General features: G+C 44.6%; 1 protein-coding gene across 5 annotated transcripts in view; it reads left to right on the top strand.

The window, feature by feature from the left end:
- The window catches only part of EPHB1 (EPH receptor B1), a 356,755-nt gene that overhangs the window by 93,444 nt on the left and 246,180 nt on the right, over window positions 1–17,131 (top strand). For all 5 annotated transcript variants that reach the window (XR_004002015.1, XR_004002017.1, XR_004002016.1 and 2 more), the window contains exon 3: window positions 11,867–12,548. Coding sequence is in view for 2 of the 5 variants with exons in the window: in XM_030575683.1 (XP_030431543.1) it covers window positions 11,867–12,548 (682 nt within the window). In the remaining 3 variants the exon portion in view is untranslated. The remainder of the gene's footprint in view (window positions 1–11,866; window positions 12,549–17,131) is intronic.

Genomic DNA, 17,131 nt, shown 5'->3' with positions numbered 1-17,131 from the left:
GTTCTAGCCCAAAGGTTCCCAGGAAGTCAAAAGTGAAAACAAGGAGAAAAACGTAGAACTACTGCCCTGTTGCTGGGATGATGGACAACTGTCTGATTCCATGCCCAAAATCTTACAGGAGAAAATAGGGAGAAGTTCTTTCTCCTGAACACACCTGAGAGAATAGGAGAGTGGTACCATTACTAGATCTTCTTGACCACGTGATCGCCCCACGAAGGAGAAACACCAGAAATTAAGTGGGCTGGGCACTAAAAGCTGAAGTATTTCAGTTCAGTCTAGAAAACTTATACCCCTGCACCCAGCCACAGAGGACATCATCAGAGCTGAGTGAGATTGTCCAGCAGCCCCACCAAACCTCAGCAAACAAGGTCAGAGCTCCTATCCTGTCCATAGGAGCAAAGTGGACGCCGTTGTGATATCCATGGTAGATGTTGTCTTGTTCTCTCTTGTAGCAGATGCATAGAAGATAACGTTTTCCTAAAAAGATGCTTCAGACAAGTATTGTTGACTCAGCCCTAAGAAAGGATGCGCAAGCAGCCACTACTGCTGTTACTGAAATGGAAGCATCATGTCAGTAGTGGCTCATCATTTTTGGCAACTAGATGTCACAGGCTGTGACTTCATGTGGAGCGCTGGGCATTCAACAGCTCTGAAAATTGGGCTAGGGTGTGGGGGAAACTTAAAAATGGAGCCACATAAAACCAGAGCCCAGTTTGTAAAACGTTGACCTACTTGTTCTGCCTTAATGTTACAAAAGACAGATATGATGTAAACTAGCCGCAGACAGCATTACAAGATTTCAGCAAGGGAGATAAGGGTCCTTTTACCCCTGTTCATACTTCATCAGTGGCTAATTGTGGGTCATGTATAGTTTTTCCCTCAGCCTTGATCTTTCTATCTGAGCCTGTGATCTCTCAGCTGCCTGACCGTATAGCAGAGTCTTTTATCAGGCACCTGAGCATTCTCTCTTGACAAAATATAAGGGCTCACCCAGACAAGAGTGGATGGAGGTATGGAGGTGTGGGGGAGAGAGAGAATGTATTAATATCTCCATTCTAACAGCAGCTTATGGAAAAACACACAAGGCCTGCATATCTCCTCTACAAACTTCATAGGCAACATCATATGTTTACAGGTCCAGGTCCATGGGCAAAGAATGAGTCCTCTGCTCCTCATCAGAGATCCTTCCAGTATAGCATGTTATAAGAGCAGCATGTCACCCCACTTCCAGGGTCCAAAACCATGATAGATAGGGGGATCATTGTGGAGGGGGATGTTTTCTTTCCTACCTCCCATTTAAGGGAATGGAGACACACACGTGTCCCCTACCCCAGTGGATTACTTCTCTTCTAAGAAACCTTCTAATTTTAATGGCCTCTCTTACCAGCACTGGTGAAAGCAGCATTGATTGATACTAGCCTCTGTCAGATAATCTTCTGTCCTGCCTGTTTTCTGCAGTGTCCTTAGCAGCCATTGAGCAAATATCTTCCTGTCAACTGACTGGTTTTCTGTAACCTAGAGTATGTCTGTTCCTCTAGAGGAGAAATAAAATCCGGTTCCTGCTGCCCAGGGTGGGGTTTCTGTGGCATTTGATTGAAAGAGTTGAAGATATAACCCTAGTGTTCTAACCAACATGAATGAGCTATTGCTGATCTCCTAATGGCTATTATGCTGTCTCTAAACTAAGCGTATTGCTTTGGGGCAAGGACAGTGGACCTGATCTGCTTACATCAGTGTAAGTCAGGAGTCAATGGAGTTACAATAGTACAAAGCCAGTAAGAGAGAATTGGGCCCCAGCCCTCTATAATAACTGTGTGCAGGGCCACAGCTTCTTAATAATGGCTCTTAGAACTTTACATGGGACTTGCTGGCACTGCCACTCAAACAGGGTGCTACATCAAGTGAATTCTGTTCTGTCTCCTATGATTGCCATGCAGTGGCTTCTTCCTGCCTGGTTTCCACTTGGATGCCCATGGAAAGAGGACTTGGTCTATGGCACAGTTGGCTGTATGCATTTGACTTGATACACAGAATTGTATCTCAGCCACACAGACGTAATCCTTCAGAGAGATCTTGTCCTCGAGCTGGCCCCCAGGCTTCAGAAAGATTTTCCAGATACAGACAAGTCTCTGAACTCCCTTCCCCCTTTTTCCTCCTTCCAGGTAAACCACTCAGTTAAGTCACTGTTCTCCATCCTCTCTCTCTTTCACTCTCTACCGAAAGACTTGTAATTACGAAACATTAGCAGGCTCAAAACAGCTTTCATACCTGGAACATCATCCATAATTGCACTCAGCAGTGCTCTTCCCTGGCTATTAATGTCACTTTTATGAAGTAATGAGGAACAAAACACCCTGAGGCACTTAAAACATCTTTCTTATACAATACCAGTCTTTGAGGAATGGAAGCATAAAATAACCTGACTCACATTCCCCTGACAGAGAAAGTGATAGACAAAGACAGGGACAGAAAGGCGGCGGTGGAGGGTGGGAGGGGGGAGAAATCAGTTAGGAAGACTGGCTTCAGTTTAATAGATGGGTATAACAGATTGATAGCTAGAGGGTTACGGTGAGCTAGATACTACAACAGAGGGGGTACAGAGGTAGGCCTGTGGATGGGTGGTGAGATGGATGGCTACATTAAAGCAATGAAAATATATGAGGACAGATCATTGCAATAGTGAAAAATCCAATATACTTCACATAGTTATGTTTTATCTTGGTGAAAGTTTTCAGTCCCAACTGAATCTAGTTGTGTTTTACAGCTGGCTGCTAAGACTACTTAAGTAGGCAGGAGTCATACATAAGTGTGGTTACCATTTGGGTTCCTGCAGCCTTCCTCCTGCCACAGTGATCCGCACTAGAACTTCACAATCCTCTAACCTGTGATCTTGCATCCTAATCACTATCTGCTTCTTATTTTGCCCTCCCTGGGGTCAGTGTAAATTTTTTCTGAGGCCTCCAGCGCCCAGGCCCAGACTTTCAAAACTGCTCAGCTCCTATTGAAGCATCAAAACAAGGGCCCCGACTTTGATTTTTGTGAGAGGCACTCAGTGTGGGCTCTTGTGAGCATCTTGCCCTCATTCCTATTCAGGAGCTGAGTGCTTGTGAAAATCCAGCCCCCATAGCCAGTATTGACAAATTACCAAAATGCTGACAGGAATAGCAAATAAAAGGTAGCTGGTAATCACCCCTCATAAGCAGGTACTTGGAAGCCCTGAGGAGGCAGGTGCAAAATGTGCATTATGAAAGGCAGCATGGCAGAACAAATCATTTTTCTCGGGCTAGAGGCAGCCTGATCCATAGGAGACTCAAGTTCATAATGTCTCAAATTCATAGACTCCAAGGCCATAAGGGCCCCTTATGATGATCTAATCTGACCTCAAGCATGAAAGAGGCCACAGAACTTCACCCAATAATTTTTGCATTGAGCCCATAGTTTCTGCTTGAGCTAGAGCCTGTCTTTTAGAAAGAGATCTTATGCTACTTCGACTCCCAGTGATGGAGAATCAACCACCTCAAGAGGTAAATTGTTCCAGTGGTTAACTACCTTCCCTATTAAACATTTTTGCCTTATTTCTAGTCTGAATTCGTCTAGCTTCAACATCTAAGTGTCGGCTTGTGTTATGCCTCCCTATCCTAGATCAAAGAGCCCTTTACTATGAAGTACTTGTAGACAGAGCTCAGGTTACTATTATAACCTTTCCTTTGACAAAATAATTAGAGAGAGCATCTTTAGTCTTTCACTGTAAGGTATTTTTCCAGGCCTTCAATTATTTGTGTAGTGCCTTGCTGAAGCCCTTTGAATTTTTCATAATTCTTTTTGAAGTGTGCACACCAAAACTGGCTCCAGTATTCCAATAAAGTTCTCACTGTCATACAGAGAGGTAACATCCGTATATTCCCTCAAAACCAGACCAGAGTGGTGAAATGGTCAATCCAATTTGGATGCTACTCTATGCTAAACAGCCTCTCCTCCTCTTCCTATGCCTACTTGAACATTTAAGCAATATTCTTTAAGCATTCTCTTGTAACAACTCAATCTTAGTCTTTTGTTCAACTTAACAGCTCTCAATAAATATGCCTAAAGCAGGTTTGTGCAATTTCCTGGCCAGTCCAGGTGCTGGACATCTGCACAGCAGTAATAAAATGTATCCAGATAAGAGTTATCCAGAATATTGTAAACTATATCGACTTATGACCTCATAACTCATGCATGCAGCTACAGCTCTTTCTCCCAGATGGGCCGCTAAGATCTATGGGTGAAATTATTGTCCCTTTGAAGTCAATGAGAGTTTTGCCCATGACTTCAGTGGAATTGGTTGGAAAATGGTTTGGTTTTCGCCAGAAAATCTTGACAAAAATTGAATATTTTTTTTGTTTTCATTAAAACCCCCCAAACCAAAATTTTTCAATGTTAGGTAACCGAAAACAAACTTTTTGGATGAAAATCTAAATTGTATGGCTAAAACCTGTAGAAAAGAAATATATTCTGGCCAACCAGAATCACATTTGGTTTTCAGATTTTTGGCTTGCAAATGGAAAAATGAAAACGTTCAAGGAAAGCAGGTACTTTCCATGAAGACATGCATTTAGTCAGAACCCAATGTTCTATCTAAAAAGAAGTTCAACAGCAAATGCAAATTCAAGCAGCCCTATCTCACAGCTATGCTAAGGATCAGTTGGATCAAAAGTGGCTCCCGATTATCCTATCCAGCTGAGAATCAAGAGGAAAGGCAAGGAACATGAGCTGGTATGGCTAGAAGAGGCATTGCTGATATGTTTCTCACAGCACCAGCCCAGTGGGACACACACAGCTTGGGTGTCTGGTTATCCTTTAAAAGTGGTTCCCTTGGATCTTTAAGCCCAGTGGAGAGTGTGGGGGGTGTGCTTTAAACCTCCGGGTTTCAGGCTTGCAGGGCATCACCTGGCACCTTTAACAAAGCCACGTCACACACTGTTGAGCCCCTTCTGTATTTGGAAAAGACAGAAGAAAGCTGGTGAAGAATGTAGAGAGTGTGGGGGTGGCAAATGATGCAGGAACATAGGAGCAGCCAGACTGGGTCAGATCCGAGATCCATGTCATCATAGGTGCTGCAGCCCTGGGCTTGAAGTGGTTTCCATCATATATGGGATTTACAATTTGGTTCAATGGCACTCAACCCCTGCGCACACACTGTAAAAATTGTTCCAGCCCCCTGCATGTCATCCAATGTCCTGTCTCCAACAGTGATCATCACCAGCTGCTTCAAAGGAAGTGCAAGAACCCTGCAAAGGGCAATTAGAGAATAACCTGCCTTCAGGGAAAGTTTCTTCTAACACCATTCGTAAGGGGCTGGTGTATACTTCAGAGCATAGAGACTGATGTCCCTTCTAAAACTCTTGAGTTTGTTTTTAATATTTGTTTTAGCTCTGGATGTTGTTTTTAGCCATCTGAGGTTCAAACCTCTTTTTGGATCCTGCTAAGCTCCTGGATTCTCACCTATCTTTGTGGCAGTGAATTGCAGAGGTGAACTGACATTGTGTGAAATGGTGTTTCCTTGTATCTTTTTTAATTTGCCACCTTTTTGGTTCCATAGAATATCTCTTTTCTTTGTTTTTTGTGACAGGGTTAATAGAAATGCCTGATTTGCCTTCTTTGTACAAAACTTCCCTGCACAACTCAACACTGGAAAGAAGTTATTGACATGAAACAGAGTTTGTTATTGAAATCCTGCAGACGAACTGACAGGAGATATATAGACAGATAACTAAGTAGATGGTAAACAGATACTTGCATGCAGACAAAAGACAGAACAAGTGGATAGGTAAAAATGACATATATAGAGAGACAAGCATATCCATAGACTTACAGATACAATACACAGACAGGGGCTATAGAGAAGAGAGAACTGACAAAGAGAATAAACAGACCAGATAACTAGACCAGTGGTTCTCAAATTTATTACATTGCTTCCCCCTTCTTTGAGTCTGTAGTAGTGTATACCCTACCGCACAAATACATTAACTTATACATCCGGTGGTGGTGCTTCACTTGAATAAGTTTCTGTTTCTTTGTTTTTCACTTGAGCTTTTTTTCCTGTTGCACAAATGAACCAATGATCCATTGTAATAAGAGCAAAAGCAAAACGGTGACTGTGGTCCAGGCTCACAGTTAAATGTGCACACTGTGTCGTAGCTGACAGGTTAACATATAGATGGCAACAGTTTTGTATAATGCTATGCAGACTTAACAGAAATGTGTCAAAATGCACAGCACCATCTGAGGGCCTGATACGTCTGGAGGAATGAGCTTTGCTAGTTATTCATTGCTGTGTGTAAAATGGACACAGTAAGACTCCCCCCACCCTTCTTAAAGCTTCTCATCCCCCCCCCACATACATTCCGGCCTCCCTCCCCCACATGGAGGCCTGCCCCCCAGTTTGAGAACTTCTGATCTAGACAGATGGGATATAGGTACTGATAGACAGACGGGTAGAGAAGAGAGAGAAAACAGAGCAGGGGCCAGGGTGGAGAGAGCAGAGAACATATATTGCCAAATGCTGCCCATTGATGCTGGATGTTTCATTGGGGTGGCACAGGGGTAAGCAGAGCAGTATGTAGATCAGAGTCATTTGCTTGGCCAGCTCTCAACTCTTCTCCCAAAAGTTCTTTTCAGTCCCATTGTCCACACCGCTTCCTCCCTGCGAGGAACCGACGTGCATTCACTGGATGACTTTTTATGTTTCTTTCCATCTCTAATGGCTAAGATTAAGATGTGAATGCCCATCGCTCTGCCCAACCCTCGCTTTCCTGCTCCTTCTTTATGCTCCCAAGCTCTCGCTCCTGCCCCCAAACAGCTCTTGTCATCTCTTCCTCCTTCCTGTCTCCAGGGATTGTTTGTGCCTCCTTTCCATGCAGACCAAGTGAGTTACTCTCCCTGCATCACGCTGGTGTTCTCTGATGCTGACCTGGCGACAGCTCTTCCCTAGAACTCCACAAACTCTCACTACCAGAGCCGCACACATGAACTCGATTAGCTGCAAGTCTTCATTCCTGGACATGCCCTTAAGACTGGCTTTACACAGGTTGTATAAGAAACAAGGTTGTCACAGGCTTAAAACTACAGTGCAGGTATTACTATGCAAAGCAGCTATATAATGTATCTATGATTATCATTTTTAGGCCGGATCCTCAGCTGATGTAAGTTGAAGTCTGTTGCCTTGGGCTGCTTTGATTTATACCAGCTGAGGGTCTGCCCCGTTGTGTTTAAGAGGTAGCTGAATGGAGCAGGATTTTTCTGTAGGTAGACAGACTAGTGTAGATATACTATGGGTACAATATAGATCTGCCTTACTCTAGCTTTTCTTTAGATGTTTTATGCATGGCCACAAGTTATTTGCAGCATTACATGATAACGTGGCACAAGTACCATGTCTGTATTTTACACCAGAAGGTGAATATATTTCTACTGGCAGGAGCTGCCAGGATGTTTCAGCTCATGAGGCACGTACGTATCCCCACTAAAATATAAGGGCCAAATTTGCAAAACTCCCCCTGAGTCCCTGGTAGCATAGGTTGTGGTGCCTGCAGCACAAAGGATGGAGTGATTTTCAAAGTGGGAAATCCCCAGACGCGATGTGATCCCTCTAGAATAAGCTTGCTGGCATATGTTGGCACCAAGGTGCTGTGAAGAGCGCCTCCAGTGCACAGAAACAGCCGCTAACCACTCCCCTGACTTGTTTCTACAGGATCCATTCAGGGCAAGAATGACAGTCTGCATTCAGCTGACAGCTTTGGATAATCACATGTGTGAGCCATCGGGATAATGACAGCTGAATAGCACGGCTCTTGCTGCTATGGTTACCAGCCAAGCTCTTTTCCCATTTTTTTCTTTGCTGTGTGCTGTTGTTGTTGTTGAGTTGGCTCCTGGAATGGGGAGAGGGAGGGCCCAGGGAGGGGAGCCAGGAGGTGGAACAGTCCATTATACTCTCTTTAGGTCTCCCAGCTGGAAGGGTTTTAAAGCTCAGCAGAGACAGGGAAGAGCACTGACTTAATCCCCAGCGCCCTGAATTATTTAAAGGGATCTTGTTGAAACAATGAATTTGTGGCTGTTATAGTGGCAACAACAGACACAGCTGTTACAAAGGCCGCAGAGATACTCCCCAGGCAGGAGCTAGTGCTGCTTGGTGCCTACTCACAGGCCTGGCAGAACAGAGGGGAAGGGTGGGCCCAATGAACTGCTGGAGCCTCTTCCAGGTAGAGTTTCTAAATCGTGTGGCCTATGTCGCAGCTACCTGCTCCCTCCTTCTGCAAAGCCCAGACAGCAGTGTGAACAGGATGCCATTCATGTCAATGGGATCCAGCAGTGGTCTGGACCTCATGCATGGGGCTCTATTGGAGAAGCAAGTTCCGCAGCACGTGTGGCTGCATGCAAGAAGCAAGTTCTTTCCTGCACCTGAATTTGCAGAGACCACCTCTCCCTACATGCGCCCTGTGCTCTGGGGACTCATATTCTCTCACACGCCCGGTTCTGCCGCCCAGACCCCATTCCCTGATTCACCACTTGCCTCTTTCGCTTTCCACTGAGGAGCAGAACTAAGCCCAGACTCAGCTTTCTGAGGGTTGGGAAAATAGCACCGATCCCAAGTGGAACGATCCCTGAATGTGGTTTTCTCATCCTTATCTTTAGTTTTGCTGCGGTGCTTAAAACATGTGCTGAGACCTTTCCAGAGATGCTGAGACAGGGTCCTGCTGCTCCAAAGAGCTTGCAATCTAAGGGCATTTAAGCCATGATTCTGCATAGGGGCAGTGCAGAACTGACCTAAACTAGGAAGAGCACCTGAGAGAATGTGCCTCATAATCTCTGCTGCAGCTGCTATTTGGAGGGGTGGGAAGAGACAGGGTCACGTTCACCCTCCCCCCACTCCCGACCCATGCATCATCCAGCTCCTTAGCAGTTACTCTTCCCAGAGCCCAGTAGTTGTGAGCAGCCTCTGTGTGGCTGTGCAAGGGGAGGGAAGCTTGCTTATCATCAAGGCCAAGGAACGTGTGAAGGGAACTCATCTTCTCTTTTGAATTAACCCCTGCACGTTTATTTTACTTTAGGCCTCTCCCCCACACACACCTGCTCTACACCCTTCCCCAGACCTTGCAGAATCCATCTGCAGCCCTTGCATATCTGTCCTGACTAGATCCCACCGCTCCCCACACCTTGATTTGAACTTTTCCCTATGATCGATTCTCAGTCTGGTATCTTGCCTCTTGGTTAGTTTTAAGATTGCCTAACCCACCCCGTTTTCTCTACCTCACCCCAATACACTGGCAGCCCCACTCTCCCTGCATCTTCCAGCCACTCTCCCTTCCTCACACAGACAGCTCACTAGCGGAGGGAATGCTGGAATAGGAAGGGCTCCTGAGAGAGTTACAGTGAGGTGTGTCCCAACTGCAGTTGCCTAGATCCTCCTATGGTAGGCTGCTCTTGGGATTTACTTATGGGCTCCTGCCCCTGCAGCGTGTCTGAGTGATCATTGCTGGCACTGGGCGTATTTAGCCTGCTCTCTCGTAGCTGCTTTTGCAGTCAATATCCTTGGGGCTAGCGAAAATCCATGAACTTTGTGGGGAGGTCACAATCCACATTTGAATTTTGTGGCGTTGCTCAGAATTCAAGAGATCTGGGAAGTGGTGTGGTAGGGAGTCATCTATGGAAATGGAGTTAGAACCAGAGCTTGGCATCTAGAATGAAAGGCTGTTGGTACAGGCCTATGACTAACATGCAGACCAAGCAGGCAGTGACATACGAGCGTGTAGGTGATGACAAACTGGAAGGACTGGATGTTTCTCAGGGAGTTTGCATAGGTCAGAAAAACTCCTGGAGCTGATGCTTCATGGCCAGGTAACTGCTAAAAGATAGACACACAATTGTCTGAAATTAATTGGATTCTGGTCCATCATGCAAAGCCCAAAAATGGAATGATAAACCCTACCGAACCAGTAAGCCAGAATGACATCAAGTACCCTTCAGCTGTGTTCTGTAATGATAACAAGAGGACACTGGGTTCTGTCAAAATGACATCTTGTTGAATGCAGAGAAGTAATGTCTTTGTACAGCTTTCATGGCATATTCGGGAATAGGATGCCGGAAGAGAAGACACAATCAGGTGGGGTTGTTTGCTACCACGTGTTGCTTGTTTGGTTAACAACAGTTCGTCCGAATGCAGCCAGGCCACCTTCAGCTGTGATCCTGTTTGCTCTCATAAGCTTGAGCACAGTTTGAAATGGGGTAAAATTATCCAAAGTTCCCAGCGGATGTGTGTATTCTTACAAGAATCTTGTATGAATACACTGGTACTCCAGATCTTACACCAGAATTACAATTTATTAGTGGAAATATGGAAGAAAATATTTATCATACTGTTTCAAAGGAAGCACAAGGGAACAAAATCTGTGGTAACATTCTGATGTTGCAAAGAGGCAGCATATTGTTTTATAACTTCCTGCTCCCCTGTCAGTGTGTTAACATCAGCACATATAAGGACCCTCAAGTATTTTACATTGTACACACAAGAAGTTTGCCATACATAGACATATAACACTGGATCTCCTAGGAATTACACATCACATCCACCATAGCTCATAAAGACTGCTGCCTGAATAATGCTGTTACTAACAAAGAGACTGTAAACACAGACTAGTTAAAACGAATGGATTATACGGTTATGAATCTGTCTGTAGGACTCTCATATCATCACAGCTATTTACAGTTAGCTGCTGCCCCTTACTTGAAATCATATGCAGTTTTACACTGATGCTGTTTCTCAGTCTCCGTTTTGCTGATTTTGTTACTCATGAAAGTGAGAATCTGATAGCACCGCCTAGAGCATGATGTCTCACACTTTTTCAGAGTCACATGCTGACTACATCTAAATAGAGAAATATTCTTATGTACCATTTTCCCTTCCACTCATGAGTGTATATGGATCATCTTTCCTCCCATTTATGTGCCTGTAACATCCCTGTGGCAATGACAGCAATCACTCACATGGAAAAGGCATTTTATGTATGGTCTTTGGCTATGTCTTTGTACAATTTAGCAGTTGGAAATGAGGAAGAGAGCAGCACCATGCCACCCACCAGCAAGTTGTCATCAGTCTGAAAACCTCTGGCTCAGAGACATAGTGCGAACAAGATTTCTGGAAGCTTCGTCCACATAACTCTGCCCTTCCCTGGTTAAAATTGCTCATAAGCTTTGCCAGTCATTGTGACAATGTCTCAAAGTGATGAGATGATGCAGTATTGCACCATCTTGAAGTGTTGGGAAGAGGCATGGGGATGAGAATGGGGACAAGAAGTGAATAGGAGACAATGAGAGTCAGTGGTTAGAGCACTGGCCCAGGATCCAGGCAGTTTGGATGCTATTCCCATCTCTGCCATTGACCTGCTAGGTGACCTTGGAAACGTCACAGCAGCTCAGTATGCCTCAGTTTCCCCATCTGTAAAATGGAGATAATGACACTGACCTCCTCCTTTGTAAACGCTTTGAGATCTACTGATTAAAAGTGCAGTTAGTATTATTTTTTACTATGAATGTGAAAAACGTTACTGTACCTGAGCGTGTGTGTGTGTGTGTGTAGCTGGGGCAGTTTCTCTTCCTCTGCTTTTGGATTGGTGGTTTTGCTTTGTATTTGCTGATTCCATAAATCCTGAGCCCTAATCATGATTTTCTCTCACCTTTCCAGAGGCAAAAGCCAAATACACTGACCCTCTATGTCACTAACTCCCGCATGCGGCAGTGATTAATGGGCCAATAGGTAAAAGTGTCATCTCTGTGCCAGTTTCGCTGCACCCTTCTCATTGCCTGTTTCCTCTCCTGTGTTAATTCTGTCCAGTGGGAAGAAGTCAGTGGCTATGATGAGAACCTGAATACCATCCGCACTTACCAGGTGTGCAACGTCTTCGAACCCAATCAGAACAACTGGCTCCTTACCACGTTCATAAACAGACGGGGGGCTCACCGCATCTACACCGAGATGCGCTTCACTGTGCGGGACTGCAGCAGCCTTCCCAATGTCCCTGGCTCCTGCAAGGAAACCTTCAACCTGTACTACTATGAGATGGACTCTATCATTGCCACCAAGAAGTCGGCCTTCTGGATGGAGGCGCCCTACCTCAAAGTGGACACAATTGCTGCTGATGAGAGCTTCTCCCAGGTGGACTTTGGGGGCCGGTTGATGAAGGTAAACACGGAGGTGAGGAGCTTCGGACCCCTCACCCGCAATGGCTTTTACCTTGCCTTCCAGGACTATGGGGCTTGCATGTCACTGCTTTCGGTCAGGGTCTTCTTCAAGAAGTGTCCGAGCGTGGTGCAGAACTTCGCCATCTTCCCAGAGACCATGACTGGGGCTGAGAGCACCTCTCTGGTGATTGCACGTGGCACCTGCATTCCCAATGCTGAGGAGGTGGACGTGCCCATTAAGCTGTACTGCAATGGCGATGGGGAGTGGATGGTTCCCATCGGCCGCTGCACTTGCAAGGCCGGCTACGAGGCTGAGAACAATGTGGCCTGCAAAGGTAAGACTCTGCTCAGCTTAGGTATTGTTTCATGATGCTTTGCTTTGCTAACAAAGTGGATGCCCCAAAGCCAGCTGAGGTTGCCCAGCACCCATTCTACCATTGAGGGGCTTCAGTGCTGCCCTCAGGGATTGTCAGGGGATCTGAGCATTGTGAAGTAGATATCACTTTGCCCATCCCAACTCTGCCCATGCTTGGCATCAGGAGGTCTAAGGTCATTGGCCTGCAAGTGACTGAGATGGCAAATGCCATCACAGGACTCTCCCTCCCACCCTCCCCCATATGAAATTGTTGAAAATGAATGTAGCACATTTATAGACCAGTTGGGCATGCAGTGCATAAATAACCCCAACAATGCAGGAGTGTTAACTAACCTCAGGGCAGGCATGAGACTGTAGTGTCCTGGGAGAGCATCTAGTGGGAAAATGCATTCAGGGCCCTGTCAGCTAAATCTGACGTGGAGTTCGAGTCAATCGTGTTCATACCCTTGTTTGTTCTCTTTCCTCTAACAATTGTGAGACCAGCTTTTGTTCACCCCAGTGTTTTGAGGAGGAGCTTTTGTTTGTGTAAATGTGTGAGCTAATGCCTTTGCACATGAGCGAGTGTTTTGGGGTCTGAAACACGTAACTGGTGATTCTAGATATGTGTGCAGTCCTTGGTAGCAATGTGACAAGGTGAGATTGAGTGAAAAGCCTGCTAGACATCCAATAAATTTAGCTTATATCTTTCTCCCTCCATCACTAAGGCAGAGAACCATCAGTTTTTAATCTAGGGTTTACCTAGGTAGTTGAGTGGAATGCTCCAAACTCCTTTGGAATCTTTAGGTGCATGGCGAATGCAAGATTGCCTTTCCCTTCTCTAGGTGTGTACTTCGGCTGACCTGAAATCAGTGATGTTGTGTTTCTAGCAGAGTTCTGTCCTGGGTATGTGTTATTCCAGAGCATGGAAGGTGTTCAATGGAGTCTTTTCCAAAGTGGACAAAAACCTGAGAACAAGACATTCAGTGAGAAAAATTCCAGCTACAAAATAGAATGTTGGCTATTTTTTCTTTTCATTTTAAAGCTGTATAGGGGCTTTAAAAATAGCATTTATTTTTATTCTGTTTTTAATACCTTTTGTGAGAGCTTGAAACCAAAGTTATTTGCACTCTCCATATTCACCAGTTTCCATTTGGCAAACCAGTTTCATTCCTGGGTGCTTCTGGGATTAGCACCCAAGCCTAGAGAGTCTCTGGAAAGATGCCTGTCAACTGCAATGGTCTTTTAATCAGTCAGCACAGATCTGCACCCCTCCCTTTGGATTTTACTCCCTTGTTTGTCCATCAGCATCAGTGATGCCAGCACAATCGTGGGAACAAAGTCTTTTGGTGAAAATCCTAGTACAAATCCTGTGGGACTGGCGGGATGTGTTTGACCAAAAAATAGCAGCTATCATTTGTTTTCTTAATTCTCTCCCATGAAGTAAGAATGAAGGATTTAGAATGGATAACTGTTTAGATCCAGACTGTTAAGGCAGGCCAGATTTAATGCCTACCTACTTGATGGTGTCCTTCAAATTGCTCCATCTTGTTGTTGTTATAAAACACATTGCACGTGTGACTGGTGATCGTTTGTTAGTGCTCAGGCAGGGGCTGCACTAAAGGAAATCAAGCAGCAGATCGTTCTCTTGAAGAAGCCTGTGCAACAGCTGCCGCATGAACGGAAAATCTCCGAAGTGATGTTTGTGATTTCCCAGCTTCAAAGGACTATGCAGGACTGCATTAGCTGGCTGGGCCTCTTTCATCTCTCTCATTATTTCCTGAGTGAAGCTGCAGGAACCAGAACAATCCTTGATTGGTTCTGATTTAAGTGAAACTCTGGGAACAGCACTCTGATTCTTCCTGTTAATTGGAACTTTTCTCTTTTTTTGGGGTTCTGCCATCCAGGCTGTTAATTTGATACTGCCCGCTGGAGTCCTCTGCGGGGCTGGTTTTAGAAATACAAAAATCTTGCTTGTTTTTTTTGATGTCTTCTTTTTGAGGTTTTTATTAATATTTCCAAAATTGTACTCTGTTTTTTCTGTAGATTTACTCATATTCTTCCCTCCCAAATTACACTGTTATTTATAGCAATTCATTTCAGGATGCTGAGAGGGGAGGATTTTCAAGTGTTGGCCATTGGGGAACCCTGACACCTTCAAGCCTAGAAATTCAGATGTTTACATTAAATCTCTTTGTTTTATGCTAAAGCCAGCCATGACTGGCTTGAAGCTGCAGTCAACACCCTGTTGTAGGCCAACAACATACACCATCAGGAAATGCACCAGGCTCATCTAGATTCTGCATAGAAATTGTGTAACCTTGGCCTCTGAGGACTGTGGCTGTGTTTAATGAAGATGTTGAGGACTGTTCAACGTACTGTATGCAGGATTGCCAACTCTCGGGATTTCATTGTGAGCAATCACTGGTGCTAGTTGTATAATGATGCTAAAAGCTCCAGCACTTGCATGATTTTTGGACCTCTCCAAGGGATAGCCTGCTCTGATTGGCTGCCTTCCCCACTTTTTCACCTTCCTGGAGAAAAACAGCCAATCAGAGCTGTTAAAGAAGGCAGGCAGAACGCTCCGTCCCCACCCTAGTAGCCAAGGAGTTTTTAAGTAGTGGCGGAAGGAGAATTCCATAGGAGGGGAAGGGGGAGCAGAGAGCAGAAAAAGTCCAGCAGTTCCTCTGCTCTCCCCTCTTGTGAGCAATGGGTCAGTCTGAGAAGGGAGAAGAAGCCTTGGACCTGCAGAAGGAGCAGAGAGGTGATGACTGACAAGGGACAGATGTGTATCTGCGGAGAAAAATGTGATGTGGGGCCTGGAGTGGTGCATGATTAATTGTTGGGCTGGGGGAATGGCAGATATAGGGTGGGGGGGTCACAGAGTTAATGAATTGGAATGTTGAGGGCTGGGGAGAAGGTGGAAGGCCCATGCCATCAGGCAGCAGTCCAAGCCCCTGCAGAATTCCTGCTCTGCAAACACTGGGAGAATGGGTGACACTGTAATAGTCAGACACACTCAGGGGTGGGGGGGAAAAGAGGGGGCAGAGGCAGAGAGAGTTCAACATTGAAAGCCAGGTCAAAACCCATGACAAAATCTTTTAAAAAATACTCTTCTTCTTTCTGAGCCACTCTTATGGCAGGAGGGCCAAGGCTGACATGATTTTTGAACTTTTGGGGTTGGCAGTACTGGGTATGTAATGGTGTGTTTACTTGCAGTAGATTATTCAGCCACTAGATGACTCTATGAGCTGAATAGAGGTCCAGCCAGAGTGTGGTCTTGGGTAAACAAGGAGGATAAAGCTGGGACTCAAGCAGTGTAGGGAGTCGTGTGCATGTATCTGTAGTTGTAGCTGTTTTCCTCGATTAATTCTTCCTATTTTAAAAGAGCTGTGATTCCATATATCCTAAAAAGGTACAGAAAATATAACCAGGCTTGGTTCTCTCATAGTTTTTCATCTAGGCAAATGTGTATTTTTTCAGCATGAAAAAACTGCTTTCCAGTCTATCAAAAGGGAGGCAGTTATCTTATATATTTTAGTACAAGTGGAAACAGTCTGAAAGTAAATATGATTCTGTACCTTTGGGCACAGTTTTTAAGATCTCCAGATCAAAGGAAAAGGGTGGAGGTGTTAAAAAGGCATAATTTTCATAGAAGATTTAACTGTGTTTTGAAAAGGGGAAGATTGGAAGATGTAGTGCTTACAGTAAAGATATATTCCAGGTCACACTCTACATTTTTGTGTCTGTCTGTCTTGCATCTCATCCATCTTTGTGGTATCTTTGTGACATTTACTCAGGATGCTCACTTAAGAAACAGGGAGGTGTTCTGAATGACTCAGAATATTGAGTCCCTGGAAGCAACTTCTTTACTGCCCTTAGTAGTAGAGTTGTGAAAAAAATACAGTGACTGTACACATGGATCACAGATTTGATTCAGAGCAAAATGTTGTTCTCATTGATGTAGAACATCAATTGTTTTTCTTAGTGAAAAGAATTTAGATGCATCTTCTGGGGGAAATGCTTTTAAAAAAATGACTGGTTAGAAATTTGCCATTTTTGTAAACAAAAAAACTTCTTTTCATGGCAAAATGATACTCTTCTACTTGTAAAAAGTAACCTCTCGTTTTGGCAAAAGTTTGATCTGAAAAAAGAAATAATGTGATTTTCCATATATGTGTATATTTTTGTTTTAAATTGATGGTGAGGTGAGGGGGGAATTTCTTTGCTCAGTTCTACTTGGTAGCTTCTAGGAATATGTATGTTTCACAGCTCTTCAGAACTCCAGGAAGAGATACTGCCCATGTAAAGTGCTATGGGACTTCTCCCAAAATGCTTTAGTTTTGCTGTGTTTGCATGGTTGGCTAGCATCTCTGTGAACCTAGAGTTATGTACGCTGTTCCATGCATAATCCTCTTTTTAGTGTGGAGCAATGGATTAAATATACAAGCTCAATTTGTCCAGTTGGTTAAAGGAACATGGTCAGCATGAGAATAAGATTTCCATTGCAAAACATTGTAACTCCTGTTACTACTCGCAAACCGCTATGAAGACTTTAATTGAAAG

This window comes from Gopherus evgoodei, chromosome 9 (assembly GCF_007399415.2).
Source record: "Gopherus evgoodei ecotype Sinaloan lineage chromosome 9, rGopEvg1_v1.p, whole genome shotgun sequence".
Taxonomy (NCBI): Eukaryota; Metazoa; Chordata; order Testudines; family Testudinidae; genus Gopherus; species Gopherus evgoodei.
The sequence above is the reverse complement of the archived record's forward strand: the minus strand, read 5'-3'. Positions and strand labels throughout refer to the sequence as shown.